Source organism: Canis lupus, chromosome 11 (genome assembly GCF_011100685.1).
Source record: "Canis lupus familiaris isolate Mischka breed German Shepherd chromosome 11, alternate assembly UU_Cfam_GSD_1.0, whole genome shotgun sequence".
NCBI classification, from domain to species: Eukaryota; Metazoa; Chordata; class Mammalia; order Carnivora; family Canidae; genus Canis; species Canis lupus.
Window position 1 is genome coordinate 53,136,318 of NC_049232.1, and position 15,355 is coordinate 53,151,672.

Genomic DNA, 15,355 nt, shown 5'->3' on the forward strand with positions numbered 1-15,355 from the left:
TCTACTTTATAACTTTCATATATAAAATATTTCATAATTTTTTTAAAAACAGTATGCAAAATTTGAAAGATTTTGACTAAGTAATATAAAACAAGCAAGTAAATAAGGAGCAAAGTACAAGGTCTTTAATAAACAACAGTGACAAAATTGATAGAGGGGAAATGAATGACAAATATAGCTCAAAAACAGGAGATTCTTGTTCAAAGATGACCGGTAATTGGAAACAAGGATTCAGAAGAGTATCAAACACTTTCCTTCTCCTCTATGACCATCCCACTTATTAGACACATAATCAATTTCCATGCTGGGGGGGTGGGGGGGGCAACAATTTTTTTACTCCTACACAAGATTACAAGGAAAATGATATCCTCTGAAAAGAGACTAGTTTCAGTCAAGATAAGGGAATAAAGAGGATGCTTTAAGAAAAAAAATGCAAGAGGTAGTTGAGTCTGTTTAAAATGGAGTATTCCAAAGGGAAGGAAAAGTAAAGAAGGCTGAGAGGGAAGGAACTTGGGGGGAAAAACCCCAAAATGAAAACAACACATTAAAAGATTTCTCCCTTTCACGTGGCAACTAAGTTTTCTAAAGATGAGAAAAGCATAATCAGAACAAGAAATCACACCCAATTTTATTATCAGAATTAGCTGAAGGTATGTGACAGCATCTCAAAGGGGATGTAAGGATTTACTTTGCTTCATGTTGAACAATGGTAAGCCAGGAAGTGGGCGGAGAAAAATCTCCAGTCTTCCCTGGAAGCCAAGTACACTGAGGGCCTTGTTTTTAAAGTTAGAAAAAAGATTTAAGTTTAACTAGGGCTATAAATAAAAATTTAACAATACCACCTTCCACCTTTCTGCAACACTAAATGGAATTGGCTCTTTGTTTTCAAAACGTGTTTAAATTTGCCAGCAACTCTTTGAGTTTAAAGTTAATAATTGAGTTAATGCTTAAAGACTCAAAGTATGAAAAACAAAGAAAGCAACAAATAACTGTTTAGTGGTGGCAGCAGTGAAGATAGTCAATTTCTTCCTTAGCTATACTGGTTTACTAAATATTGAGCTATTATAGACCAATGCTGTATCAAAAACGGTAGTCAATACTCCATTTGATTCAATACAGTAACTATCTCTTAACATATACTACACTGTTTACAGAAATATCTGTTATCTAAAGATGATATGCTATAGTAGATAAGAAATCACAAAAGGTGCTCTGCCAATAACTACCTGTTTAACCGGACCTCTCAGAAAGCTTTCCTGAGCCTATTTCTTCATCTATAAAACCATCCGTGACTGGTTTATTATTAGAAAAGTACAAAAAAAAAAAAAAAAAAGAAAAAGAAAAAGAAAGAAAGAAAGAGAGAGAGAGAATACATGCAAAAGGGGAAAACCTGGCACAAATTCCAACAAGAAGTATCATATTGAAGAGCCCTGCCTGGATCACCTACACAATTATTCTCAGAAATTTCATATATCCAATTTAATGTACCACAAGCATTTCTCTTTCAGAACTAGTCCCAAGCCCCAAACTACCACTCAGACACAAAGAGAAAATGAGTTGGCTTTGATTAGCAACTCTCACTTCCTTAGATTTATATACATATATATAAATACATGCCTTGGCCCACAACTCTAAAATCCAGAAGCCACTGTATAACTAGTTTCCTTTTGGTAATATTAATACTGACTTCCATTACTAAACCATGCTTCTCTAGGAGTAATGGACTGGAAACTGAGTTGCCAGTAATTCATGTGAGCACATCCTAGCAATTTTGTCAATAAACTAATGATAATACCTGCCTTAATTTATTTTCATTTCATATACAACAAAAATTTTAATCACATTTTACCCACAGGTATCAAAAGTGATAGAAAGCAAGTCACCATGTTTTCTTTTTGAAATATACATCACTATCAAACTCTGGGCACTAAGCTAGTAAGTAGTGACAGCTTTAAAAATATCTTGCATGCTTCCATTTTTCCATTCCTACACAATTTCATCCATCTGTAATATCTTCTACTTTCCTATAGAACTTGGCCTATTAAGACAAGTGATTAAGACCACAAGATCAAAAAACAAGAATATTAATACTGGTCAAATAATAAATAGCAGCTCAAGAGAAGACAAACATTCTTCAGAAAAGCTGGCTAAAAAGTTAAGTTGAAGAAGTCCTCTAAGAAGAATACTTATTCCCACATTCAACAGAAAATAAGAAGATGATACTGAGAATATTGTTTTAAGCCTTCCTAGAAACCACCTAAAATGTATCTGTGACTTTCAGCCCTACATAGGGAAAGGGTAAATATATAAGAACCTGGAAGAAAGCTTTGAAGTGAGCATCCTCTTGAACGGTAGTATTCTGATCACTTGGGAGGAGAGGGAACAGGCTCTGAAGTCTCACCCTTTCACAAATCACCTTGTTAGGATGGCCAGGTAGAGGTGTTGAATTGGCCCCGGGAGATATCTGGGAAAAAGAGGGAGAAGAAAAGGATAGTTCATGGCTAGCCGCACCAATGTGGAGAATCATGTCTATGAAGGACAGTCTGGATTTTCTAGGTATTTGTGTTAGCAGAGACTGGAAAGAAATTAAAAATTAATCTTAAACATCAAAACAAATATAAGGATGGCAAAGGTTGCCTCTGGCAACAGATCTCTTTTACAAAAACTTTTTTAAAAGACCAAACAGCACTGCTCAAAAATGCTAAGTCTTTCCTATGTTTCCCATATAATATCTACTAATATCTTCTTCTGTTGGTATTAATTCTAAAATTCTAAAGGATAGGGAAGACTTCATGTTAAGAGAACCTGAGATAATACCATGCATCTTAAATACAGAAAGATTACTCTCTGTCTTGACTAAGATAATATTTTTCATCCTATTTTTTAATTAACCTTCTTTATGATCATGCAAAGACAACAAGAGATTTCAAAACATTGGTAGCAAAACTTCTATAGTGACCATAGGCATAAGAAAGAAGAGTTTGTGGACATCTCAGCTCTATTCAACACAAACTCAGTGACCTTAAGAATAAAGGAGGGACACCTGGGTGGCTCAGTGGTTGAGTGTCTGCCTTCAGCTCAGGTCGTGAACCCATGGTCCTGGGATCAAGTCCCATCAGACTCCCCACAGGGAGCCTATTTCTCCCTCTGCCTATGTATCTGCCCTCTCTGTGTGTCTCTCTCACAAATGAACAAATAAAATCATAAAAAAAAAAAAGGATAAAGATCATAAACCCCAAAGCAAATGACTGCATGTTTTAAATGCCTGACTTGATTGTAGGTTAATCCCCTTAAACTCATACATAATATCAACTTAAATCTGCAGGACTTTTAATCATGGACATCATGAGCATCACTTGTTCCACTGTGCTGTGGAGTAAACTCCCCTTGGGAGTTAAGTTTTGTGAACTTGCTTACCCCTACATTGAAGACCATGTGCTTTAAACCACATGTCTGGTTTTCAGTTTCACTGCCTCATTCATTCTCTTACATAGAAGTGTCTATTCTGTGCTGCTTAGGCAGCACATATACTAAGTGTCTACTCTGTGATAGACATTAAACCAAGAAGACCGGCATGGTTTCCAACCTTCAAGAAGAGTATGCTATGAAAAAGAAACAAAAGCAAATCAGTGTACAATGTACAGAATATCATCTTTCTTTTTTTTTTTTTTATGATAGTCACACAGAGAGAGAGAGAGAGAGAGGCAGAGACATAGGCAGAGGGAGAAGCAGGCTCCATGCACCGGGAGCCTGACGTGGGATTCGATCCCGGGTCTCCAGGATCGCGCCCTGGGCCAAAGGCAGGCGCTAAACCGCTGCGCCACCCAGGGATCCCGAATATCATCTTTCTATGATAATGCTAGGCACACGGTGCTATGAAGAGGTAACCGGCAAAAGACAGCAGTATAGTCAAGAAACTGCAAAATGTTCAGTTTGGCTAGGCAGTATAGAAGTAAGCAGAAAGGAAGGCAGATGATGAAGTAGCATGTTAATTATATTAATACTACTTGTATAATAGCCTTCCTTAACCCCTTTATAAATTGTTTCTGGTTTACTATGAGCCTGGTAAGCAGATAACCAAGCCTGATGGTAAGACTAAAATTATTTCTAAACACCTTCTTAGGAGCAAAAGCAAAAATCACTTGAGGGCAGTAACTTTAGAATTCACAAAATGTTTTCAACATGAGCTAAAACTTATCTTTACACTTACAAACATAAATGTGCTAATATTCTATGACGAAGTATGAAGTGCAGAATTAAGGATTATTTACTGATTGCCTCCTGCAAATCAAGAGTTTGTTACAAAAGATAAAACATGAATCCCATCACTCAAGGAGCTTATTCTAGTTTTCTTTTTTTTTTTTTTAAAAAAAAGGTACAAAGCAGCCAAACTATAAGGATGGTATTTTAAATGAATAAATAATAAAAATAAAATCTTTAAAAATAAAGCAGTTCTCTTAAAACAGTATCTTCCTTTATGTTAGTTTCATGTTATTTTTGTAATCTTCTTAAGCTTATAATTTACAAGGTATCTTTGAAGACTGTTTTATTTGGTTTTGTTTTTAAAGATTTTGTTTATTTATTAATGGGGGACACAGAGAGAGAGGCAGAGAGGGAGAAGCAGGCTCCTTGCACGGAGCCCGACATGGGACTCGATCCCGGGTCTCCAGGATCAGGACCTGGGCTGACAGCGGCACTAAACCACTGAGCCACTGGGGCTGCCCTGAAGACTTTTAAAAAGTTCACCTGTCTTCAACTATCATACCTGAAACAGTCTGCATGAGTACCATTCTTATAAACTACTTGTACAAGTAGCTAGCTTGGAGAACAAATATCAGAGGATCAGGTTTCCTCTCTTTTATACTTTGTTCCTTTGAAAACTTAAGATTTCAGTCATATATAAATAAAAATTAAAAAAAAAAAAGAACGAATCTGGTAAACTCTGGCCCTTGTGCTCATAAGTTAATAATTTTCAAGCATATTCCTCTCCTACCCACAACAATTTCCTTTGGTCAGAAGCTCCTTCTGTCTAGAAAAAAGGGAGGACAAACAATACAATGGAGAAAAGCTATATTTAAATACTGCAGAATACCTGGTTGGCTCAGTCAGTTAAGTGTCTGCCTTCAGCTCAGGTCATGATCCTAGAGTCCCACATCCCATTAGCTCCCTGGCTCCATGGAAATTTTGCTTCTCCCTCCCCCTCCTGCCTGCCACTCCCTGTGCTTATGCTCTCAATCTCTCTGTCAAATCAATCAATCAATCCATAAATCCTTTTTAAGATACTGTAGTTAATACAGATCAAGGACAAAATGAAAGATGGGGTTTTATACAGGTGCACCCACTGTATAAAATCACATATAATCATTCTGTGTGTCCCTGTGAGGCAGAATTCTAAGAAGGCCTCCAAGATTCCCACCTCTGGTACACATCTATATAATCCATCCCTCCATGGTGTGTAGGCAGGACTGTAAATACAGTGGATTTCATTCCTATGGTTAGGTTAAATTATATAACCTAATTATATGAACCCATTCACAGAAGTAAAGGGATTTTCAAGTGTAATTAAGATCCCAAGTCAGTTGATTTGAAGTTAATCAAGGTAAGCCTGACTTAAAGTTCCTAAAAGAGGAACTGACTCTTCCTGAAGAGATTCTCCTGTCAACCCTGTAGGCAACCACTATGTTGTTAGAAGACATATGAACAGGACGGGGTCATGCTGCAGAGACAAGAAGGCACCCTGTAGGAGCTGAGAAGGTCACCAGTTGACAGCTAGCAAGAAAACAAGGGACTTCAGTCCTACAATTACAAGAACCATATTGAACCAACCAGTGGCTTGAGAGAGGACATCAAACCTCTCCTGACATGGCAGCATCAGACAGGTAAAACCACTAACAGCCCTGCAGCTAACCCATGTCAAGATTTCCTGTTCCATGTGTTTATCCGTGAGGTAACAGGTTCATGTTTTATGCTACTAAGTGTGTGGTAATTTGTTACACACAATAGAAAATTAACAGGACATATATGTATCGAATAGAACAGAAATTGCTCTTCCACACCTGAAGAAAGTTTCTTCTCCAGAATCTTAGCTGTATTAATTTGATGAAAGATCTAAATTAAGACACTTATATCTAAGCAACACAGCAGTTTTCAAAATCTGGTAATAGTGAACTTCATACTAGGAACTGAACTGGCTCTCTGATCTTTATACACTGCAAGTCAGGGTTAACTGACTTGCTTAAAGCCATGTTATCTCATAAATATCAAAACCATAATTTGAAGCTAAGTCTATCTGGCTCTAAAATTCATGCTGAATGAATGAATGAATGAATGAATGAATGAATTTCATGCTTGACCCACTAAAACACCTTGTAGTTTAAGAATTTTAAAAGTGGGCAGCCCGAGTGGCTCAGCGGTTTGGCGCTGCCTTTGGCCCAGGGCATGATCCTGGAGACCCGGGATGGAGTCCCACATCAGGCTCCCTGCCATGGAGCCTGCTTCTCCCTCTGCCTGTGTCTCTGTCTCTCTGTCTCTGTGTCTCTCATGAATAATAAAATCTTAACAAAAAAATTTTTTTTAAGTAACATTTGGGGCACCTGGCTGGTTCAGATAGAAGAATATGTGGCTCTTGATCTCAGAGTTCTGAGTTTGAGGCCCTTGCTGGGTGCAAAGATTACTTTAAATAAATAAAACTTCTTTTAAAAAGTAACCTTCCTTCTTGTAATTTAATTGGATTAATAAAAAACTATTTCACAAAGTCTATTTAAAGCTATTTTAAGTATTTCTACATAAATTATTTGACATAACTCTCCACTACTTCCCTCAATCTTCCTCATTTAAAATACTGTATACTGTAACTGGAAACTGATACAATTCTCTTTTTCTCTAACCTGGGAACTGTTGAACATTACAAAGATACAGTAACTTAAGTCTTTGCGCAGCATGCAACCTATGTTTTAAAAATCCAATAAAGGAAACATCCCTGAGACCTGATTAATCTGCAACTCCCCACACTTCTCATTTTTAATGCTTATTTACGTATAACTATATGTCAAATTTACCCAGCATAACTGAGAAAACCACCTGTTTCATAAGACTAAAGTTACAGAATAGTTTAACCTTTTAAGCACCAATATGATACTATTTTAGGCCATCTTTTGTTTAATGTGGCCTTACCCTGTGTGGTAAACCATAATATAACCAACAATTAAACTTTTGTCTTGAAGAGTGTAATTATTATGTTACGGTGCTAAAAATAACACAGGGCTTAGGTCCAGATATTGTCTCGGAACTTGCACTCTACAAAGCTGCTCCTGGTAGCAGCTTCCTTTTTCATTCATTTACATTTTTCTTATAAAGATGAGGTAGAGGATAGGCAGGTGCATGATCTCTAGGCCACACATTAAAATAACCTACTTTCTTCAACATAAATTGCTAAAAGGCCAATAGTCTTCTCCAAACAACCACATTATTCTTCAGGGAAAAAAATTGTTCATTGTTACTAGCAGCATTATCAACTAGTCAAAAGCACTCAAATCACAGCCTTTCAGAAGGAAAACAAACCGAAACAAAACAAAAAATGAAGAGTGAGGTAGTTAGTGTTGACCCCACCAGGTCTTTTACTCCTTCCTCTAGGTGAAGTCTGGGTACCTAAAAAATGAAAAGGTCAAATCCAAATTATCTCAAAATCCACATATTCTCACTGCTTTCATGATGGCAAATGTTAATCTCCTGGAAAGTAATCAAATAGATTTTATCAACTACTTGAACAGTTTGAGTCAGCAATCTTTCATCTGAAAAATTCTCGTTTTACTCTAATATGGGAATACCCCCAAAATACAGGAAAAGCCACATGCACAAATGTTTATCACAGTACCATAACAGCAACAATTTAAAATAACTAGAAGTGATCTAAATGTTTAACAAATTAGTACTTGCTAAGTAAAATAATGGTATATACATGATTGGTGGACTATCACACAGCCTTAAGCCATTCAAGGACTGGTACTACCTCCTGAAGGAAGATCACTGCTGTTCAGCACTAGAATGATCATTTTTTATATTTATTTTTTTTATTTTTTATTTTTTTAGAATGATCATTTTTTAAAACAAACTATTATTCCCATTCTTGAGTTAAGGCAAACAAACTGGGTTCATGTCTTTCTGGGAGCACAACAGAACCAGATTTGGTGAAAATGACTGAAAGGCTTCACCATCCTTTCCCTAACGCTATAGTCCCATATATTACTTGGGGGTGGGTGGGGTGGGGACACACACATTACATGCAATTAAGGAGGTCTGTAACCATAACATCTACTGATCTACTGAGAAGGTGGACATAAAGGTTAGAAAAAATAAGTTACAAATTATTTAAATAAAAAGGTTTTTTTTTTCTTTCCCCTCCACATCCAGATTTGCCTGCACATTATTCTCCCAGCAAGGAAGTGTCTGAAATAACTTTATTTAGGGTGGTAACCCTTAGCACAATGCTCTAAAGTATCTCAAGATTTATCTCTAAAAATTACAAGGATTTGGAAAGTACACAGACCATGACCAATCCAACCAAAATGAAAAATTTATACACAAATATATGTATGTATGAAAAGATAAAGTGTGACTAGGCTCTTTATAATTCTTATTAAACGAAAAAAAAAAAAAAAAGATTCTTATTAAACGGCAGCCCTGGTGGCTCAGCAGTTTAGCACTGCCTTCGGCTTAGGGTGTGATCCTGGAGTCCAGGGATCGAGTCCCATGTCAGGCTCCCTGCATGGGGCCTGCTTCTCCCTCTACCTGTGTCTCTGCCTCTCTCTCTCTCTCTCTGTCATGAATAAATAAACAAAATCTTTTTTTAAAAAAAATTCTTATTAAATAGGGCAGCCCGGGTGGCTCAGCAGTTTAGCACCACCTTCAGCCCAGGGCCTGATCCTGGTGACCCAGGATCGAGTCCCACCCACATCAGGCTCCTTTCATGGAGCCTGCTTCTCCCTCTGCCTGTGTCTCTGCCCCTCTGTGTCTCTCATGAATAAATAAAATCTTAAAAAAAAAAAAAAAAAGATTATTAGATAAAATTCCTAATCAACTCATATTGACTGCACGTCTACCATGTGCTAGATGCTATGACTACTTGGGAAAAAGAAATTATTCTTGCTCTTAGACTCTGGTGAGGGGCAATTCAATAGGAACTAAACGAAGAAATAGGGCCCTCTAACAGAAATGAGAAGATAAGTGCTGAAATTCTTAAAAAAGGAACATGAAAAGATGTAAGAGTTGGGGGGAAAAATGAGACTGTCTAGATGGCCCCTCTTCCTCTATCTGCTAAAATTTCTCACTTGTTAATTTACTATACAGAATTCAGGCATTTGCTTCATCTCCAGAAAGGCCGTCACTCCAGGAATTTAACATTTGCTGAATGAACTAGACCAAACTACATTCAAATGTGTTTACAATCTGTATACTCTCTCCAGAGATAAATAAAGCAGATTATGTAGTTAAAGTAGAAAACAATTGAAAACACATGCCTGATATATATGGCCAACAGGAAAATAATCAGAAAACAAGACCCAGACACTACACAAAAACCAGCAAAGTGAATTACAAAATGAAGGTGGCCTAAACAAGACTGAAGCAGGAGAGAGAGAGAGAGAGAGAGAGAGAGAGAGAGAGAGAGAGAGAGAGAGAGAGAGATGGAATAGCTGGAAAAAGACAAAGATAATCTTGACTAGTAATCTTTCCATACAGATCAATCATTTGAGATTTCTGAGTATTTCTCCATCATAGTTCCCACCCACAGCCTTGAAAAAAAGTAAATATAAGCACAAATAAAGAGTCTGGTAATATAACTAAAAGGTTCATCCAAAGCTATTGGCAGAGAGACAATAGATCTACACTCCACATTGTGATGCTAACAGATTCAGTTATGTCTATGCCATCCTATGTCCACTCTGCCTCAAAAGTAGGATGCTCTAGTAAAGAAAATTTTCAGCATTTACTCAGATTAATACTTGCAAACTTAGTTCCCTATAAAAACAGGATGGGTATATCAACCTCAGCAAGTACAGAAACAAACTACCTTCCAGAGTCACAGAAGACATCAGAGGTGGAGGGACCACAGACATCATTTAAATCCAACTTTCCTATTTTACAAATGAAGCTCTGTGGTCCACATGGCCAGTTTGTGGCAAAATTTAAACTATATCCTTTAAAGTCTACTAAATCTCTCAGCGATAAGTCTTATATATTTTAGAAATCAACTTAAAATTGAACTCCTGTAATGAATAGACAAGGTTTAATAGGTTTTTGAAAAATGAAACATTATGCCAGTAAGTTTACAAACTAGCAATAACTGGAGAAAGGAGTATGTGAGGAGATACAATTCTCATTAAAAAATCCAGTTAGTCATTTTCCCCTTTTGACTGCAAGTATGTCCCAAATCACTGCATCGGATCTAACACCTGTATTCGGTCTTGTTACTTCTGTAGAAGTCCTATTTCTTCCTTTCCAGTATGTTGTCTGAAAACAGGAAAATTTTTACTTTGATCCCAAATGTCCTTAGATTTTTAAGTTTTGATTTCACAAAAATTGAGAGAATAGCTGTTGTTTTTTTAATTTGATCCTAGTTAAAAGAACTGAAGTAAATATTTTAACAATAGCACCTGTAAATCAGGGCCAAACACGATCCCAAGAGGCTTGTAATTCTAAAGTAACAAATCGGCTGTGCAGGAGTTGCACACACTTTAAACTTTCAAAGTTACGTGCGCCACAACGTTAAGAGAAGGAAATATCACATGATGCCAGCAATGACATGTATTCATTTCTATTTAAGGTGGAACCATTAGCATACTCAACTTTTATAGCACAAAGAAAAAAGGCTACGTCTCTTACAGAGCCTACGTACCGAAACAAAAACTTTACTTTCTTTCACTCTCAACAATTTGAAAAATTCCTGGTTCAAAACCAACCTCTCTCATTCTTCGGCCCTGAAAGGAAGAACTTCCATCCCCTGAGAACAAAACGCAGCCCGAACAGACGGCTGCGGCGGCAGAAGGACGCGCGAAAGGGCCCCGGCGACCGGGTTCCGCGTTCTCCTGGTGACATCATTTCACCTGCGCCTCGGCAGGCGGGAGGGAGCGCGCGGCCGGGGCCCTCTGCCAGGCGGGCGGCCGCCCCCGCGGGCTGCACCCGCACCTCCACGCCGCCACCTCGGGAACAAAGAGCGCCGGGCGGCCGGGCCGCGCCCCAACCCGCGGGCTACCACACCTCCTCCGGGTTCCCGGAGCGGCCCCGCAGGCTCCCAGCGGCCTGCGGCCCGGCCCGGCCCGCCCTCGCGCGGGAACCAACGGCCGCGGCGGCCAGTACCTGCGAGGGGAGGCCCCGCCCTGCGGGGCTGCTCCCGCGGCTCCTCGCTGGGCCGCCGCCTCCTATTGTGACTGCTCGCCCAGCCCGCGGCCAGCTCGCCAGCTCCGCCGTCCCCGGGCCTCCTCACCCCCGGAACCCGGGCTCCGACCGAGGCGCTGTCACGGCGCTTCCTTCCTCCCGGCACCATCACACGGGCCGCGCCAGGAAGCCGCTGCGCGCTCAGGGCTGACAGAGTCCGCTAACGCCTCGGGGGCGCCATCCTCTCCGCCCCCGGCCCTAACTGCCGGGGCCGCGGCACCGTCCCGCCCCGCCGCACCCCGCCTCGCGGCTCGCGAACACGCCGTGCCGCGCCGGCGCACTGCCCTCCGCTGCGCGCGCAGGCGACACCCCCGGCCAGGCCGCAAGATGCGCGAGCACGCGGCGCTCCCACTTCGCGGCTCGAGGTCGCCGCCCGCCTCCCTACTCGTCCCCCCAAATGAACAAACCTAGCAAGTCCAGAGCGCGAGACCGCCAGACGCTCCTCCCCTCTCCCCCTAGGCTCGGCTCCGCGCGCCGAGCCCCCTTTGTTTCCACCCCGCGGGGAAGGGGGCGGGGCGGCGCTGCGCGCGTCCGGGCGCGCGACGGGGACTAGTTCCGGCAACAGAGCCCGTCGCACAGCGCCCCTGCGCAGCCCCGCCCCGGCCCGCCCCTCACCCCGGGCGCTCGGCGAGGCCAGGCTACCCTGGGGCCCGAGCGGCTCCTAATTCGTACTCATCTCCGATCTCCCGCTCCTCCCTCCAAAACTCCGCCATCAAACAGTAACTAACCTCACTCAATTCACGGTAGAATATGTATTCATGTGGCCCTAGAAGAGGAATTCTTATTGATGTAGAAGGAGGTGATTATTTTGAGGTGTCTCTCAAAGAAGCAACCAGGTTGGAACCCAACGTATCCAACTAAAGGCCTAATTAAACCTATTATTCAGACCATGCTAAGAGTAGGAAATAAGATCGGTACAAAGACCGCAGGCGGCATAGTGCCTGTCCTGATCACGTTCAAGATCTAAAAGGGAAGACAGATATACCATAAAAGCACAATAAATGCAAGGAAAAGACAGCTAAGTGGTATCAGAGGAAAGGTGGGCCATCAAGGGGGCATTATGAAAGAAGTGGACTTTAAGCAGATAGGAAGTGGTTGATACCATCAAGGATGGTGATCATAGTTTAGGGTAGTCCAATCAGCAAAAACCTAGATTCTTACTTAAACCAGTCTCCTTCCTGCTCTTGGCCTCAGCTGCCTGCAGTAGAAAATTAAGGAATCAGACTAATGTTCAAAGATCTTTTGAATAGGTATGAGTAACACATTATTTGTGTACATTTGTCTCCCATTATCAGACTGAGCGCTGGCTCTCTGCTTTGGCTCTGAAACCCCAAGGTCTAAACCAACAGCCTGAAGCACAACAGCAGGTGCTTAGCAACTACGAATCAAAGTTCCAGCAATAAATCACAAGCTTTTACAATTCCTGGACAAAGAGAGTTAGAATGATATAACAGGCACCGAAAAACACAACCCCTCTCTCCTAACCCCAAACCCCTATTAATGTAGTCATTTTATCTAGCTGACTCTTCCTCCCAACGTGCTGTCTTCCAAAGCTGTCAGTTTGTAGATGATTATATCCAAATTGTAAAGGGTTTTTTTTTTCATTTCATGATACTATCATAAATCCCAACCACACTTTTAGATGCATCCAATGCAATCCGTTTCTAACTTGTGAGTCCCTCAATAATTCCCCATCTACTGCTGTAGCTTCACCTAGCTCCTGGCAGAACCTCAGCTGCACAAGCTTCCTCACATAATCCAAACCACTCTGAAACCACTCCTCTTGTATACTTGGATATTAGCTATGTGATGAGAGGAGGAAAGGAGAAAAAAAAAAAAAAAAACTGGGAAAGAGAAGGGAAATTAACATTTGAGAGCTCTCTATCTAATCAAAAGAGCCAGATCCCTCAAGTGCTGAATCTCAGCAGCAAAAATCTATTACAGTACTCCAGGATTTCCATCCCTTAAGCTTAATGTGAATCCTCTAGGGCCTCAGCCAATCCTTTGTGAGGCAAACTCCAGGAGAAACCTTCTCAAATGGTTAAGACCTTAGCTACCTGGGCTCTTGGGGTTTAACCCAAGAAGTCTGTGTAGATGTAAACAATAACCCCACAACTCAAAGTTGGGATAGTTTGAAATTTGTACTGCAATTTCTTCTCAAATTCATTTTCTTCACCAGAAAATCTAGTATCTTGCTAATAAACACCCAATCAAGAGGATAGGCTTTAAACTAGGCCAGTTTTGACCACCTGATGTAGCAGGTGGTAAATTACAAGAGAACAGTTGTTCAACCCCAGTCCACCTAAAATTTTATTTGGTGTCTGTTCAAAAAGGTGCAAAACCTTATTGGAGTGGTGTCCAATAAACTTTCTGGATAGAAATGGTCAATACCTGCATCATCCAAAAGGAAGCCACATGTGGCTACTAAGCACTCAAAATGAGGCTAGTGCATCTAATGAGTTGACTAGGATCAATTTAAGCAGCCACAGGTGGCTAGGGAGAGCACAGCACTTGTAGGCGAAGGAACTGATTGTTGCAAGAGCTTTTTGAGACTTCTGACTCCAAGTAATTTAAGTCCCCTCACTTCTAAAATGAAAATACACCAAATCACTGCTTACCAAAAAGAAACATATTAAAATTCCTTCAAATGTGTCTGGTCACTGGGCTTCCCTACAGTAGTGACCTACTATTCTAATACATGGGAGAAAAACAGCTGAGATTTTGATTGGGCTGGGCTGGAACAAGCAATGAATCTTTACAATACTGATCTTCAATCTATGAACAAGATACATCCTACTATTTACCTAAGTCATCAACTTTTTTTCAGTATTTCTTTACATTTTCTATACAAGTCTTACATATTTTTTGTTCTTTGGTTTATTCCAGGTTTTATATATAATTCCTAATTCCAGAAATATATATAAATATATGTAATGCATAATTATATATATAATTATTCTAATAGTTTATCTCAATCTTTTTGAGTTTTCTGTACATACAATCCTTTTGGCAGAAAATAATGACCATCCAATTTCTTTCTTTCCAATACATTTTTCCTTTTCTTTGTCTTGTCTTACTGCATTAACTCAGACCTCTAATGCGGTGCTAAATAGAAACAGTGAGAACATACATTTTTGTCTTATTCCCAAACTGGAAAACTTCCAACATTTCACCATTAAGTATGATGTTTGCAGTAAGTTTTTTGCAGATCCCTTCCGCAATTAGGAGAGTTCTCTTTGGGGATCCCTGTGTGGCTCAACCGTTTAGCGCCTCGCTTCCGCTCAGGGTGTGATCCTGGAGACCTGGGATCGAGTCCCATGTCGGGCTCCCTGCATGGAGCCTGCTTCTCCCTCTGCCTGTGTCTTTCATGAATAAATAAAATCTTTAAAAAAAAAAAAAAAAAGAGAGAGAGAGAGTTCTCTTTTATTTCTAAATTTTTTAAAGTTTATCACAAAGGGATGTTTAATTTTAGCAAACTTCCCTGCAGCTATGAGATAATCATACACTTTTTCTGTTAATATGTGAATTACATTGACCGGTTTTGGATGTTAAACCAATTTTGCATTCCTAATAAAATCCTGTCTTATTACCCCTTATTATATATATGTTGTCGGATTTAGTTGAACATGTTCCCATGTTCGTTAGGATTTTTATATCGTGTCCTTGAGTGAGAATAGCTGTTGTTTCCATTTTTGTAATGTCTTTGTCAAGATTTGTTAACAAAGATTATGCTAACCTTAGAAATGAATCAGGGAGTTTTTTCTATTCTCTAGAATAGTTTCTGTAAGATTGGTGGTGTGCCTTCTATAAACATTTGGCAGTATTTGCTGGTTAGCCAACTGAACTTAGAATTAAATTTGTCAGAGTTTCTATCTTTTCCTTAAAGATTTTATTTTAGGGGCACCTGGGTGGCTCAGCGGTTGAG

At 40.1% G+C, this 15,355-nt stretch overlaps 1 protein-coding gene across 9 annotated transcripts in view; it reads right to left on the bottom strand.

Annotated features, from left to right (window-relative positions):
• The window catches only part of RNF38 (ring finger protein 38), a 64,708-nt gene that overhangs the window by 40,397 nt on the left and 8,956 nt on the right, over positions 1-15,355 (bottom strand). For 2 of the 9 annotated variants that reach the window (XM_038552824.1, XM_038552819.1), the window contains exon 2: positions 2,315-2,464. The exons of 1 other annotated variant lie outside the window; for it this stretch is intronic. Coding sequence is in view for 3 of the 8 variants with exons in the window: in XM_038552819.1 (XP_038408747.1) it covers positions 2,315-2,464 (150 nt within the window). In the remaining 5 variants the exon portion in view is untranslated. Of the gene's footprint in view, positions 1-2,314; positions 2,465-10,955; positions 11,223-11,352; positions 11,609-11,837; positions 11,962-15,355 lie in introns of those variants that run through there. 6 more of the 9 variants (XM_038552822.1, XM_038552823.1, XM_038552818.1 and 3 more) reach the window with 6 other exon arrangements.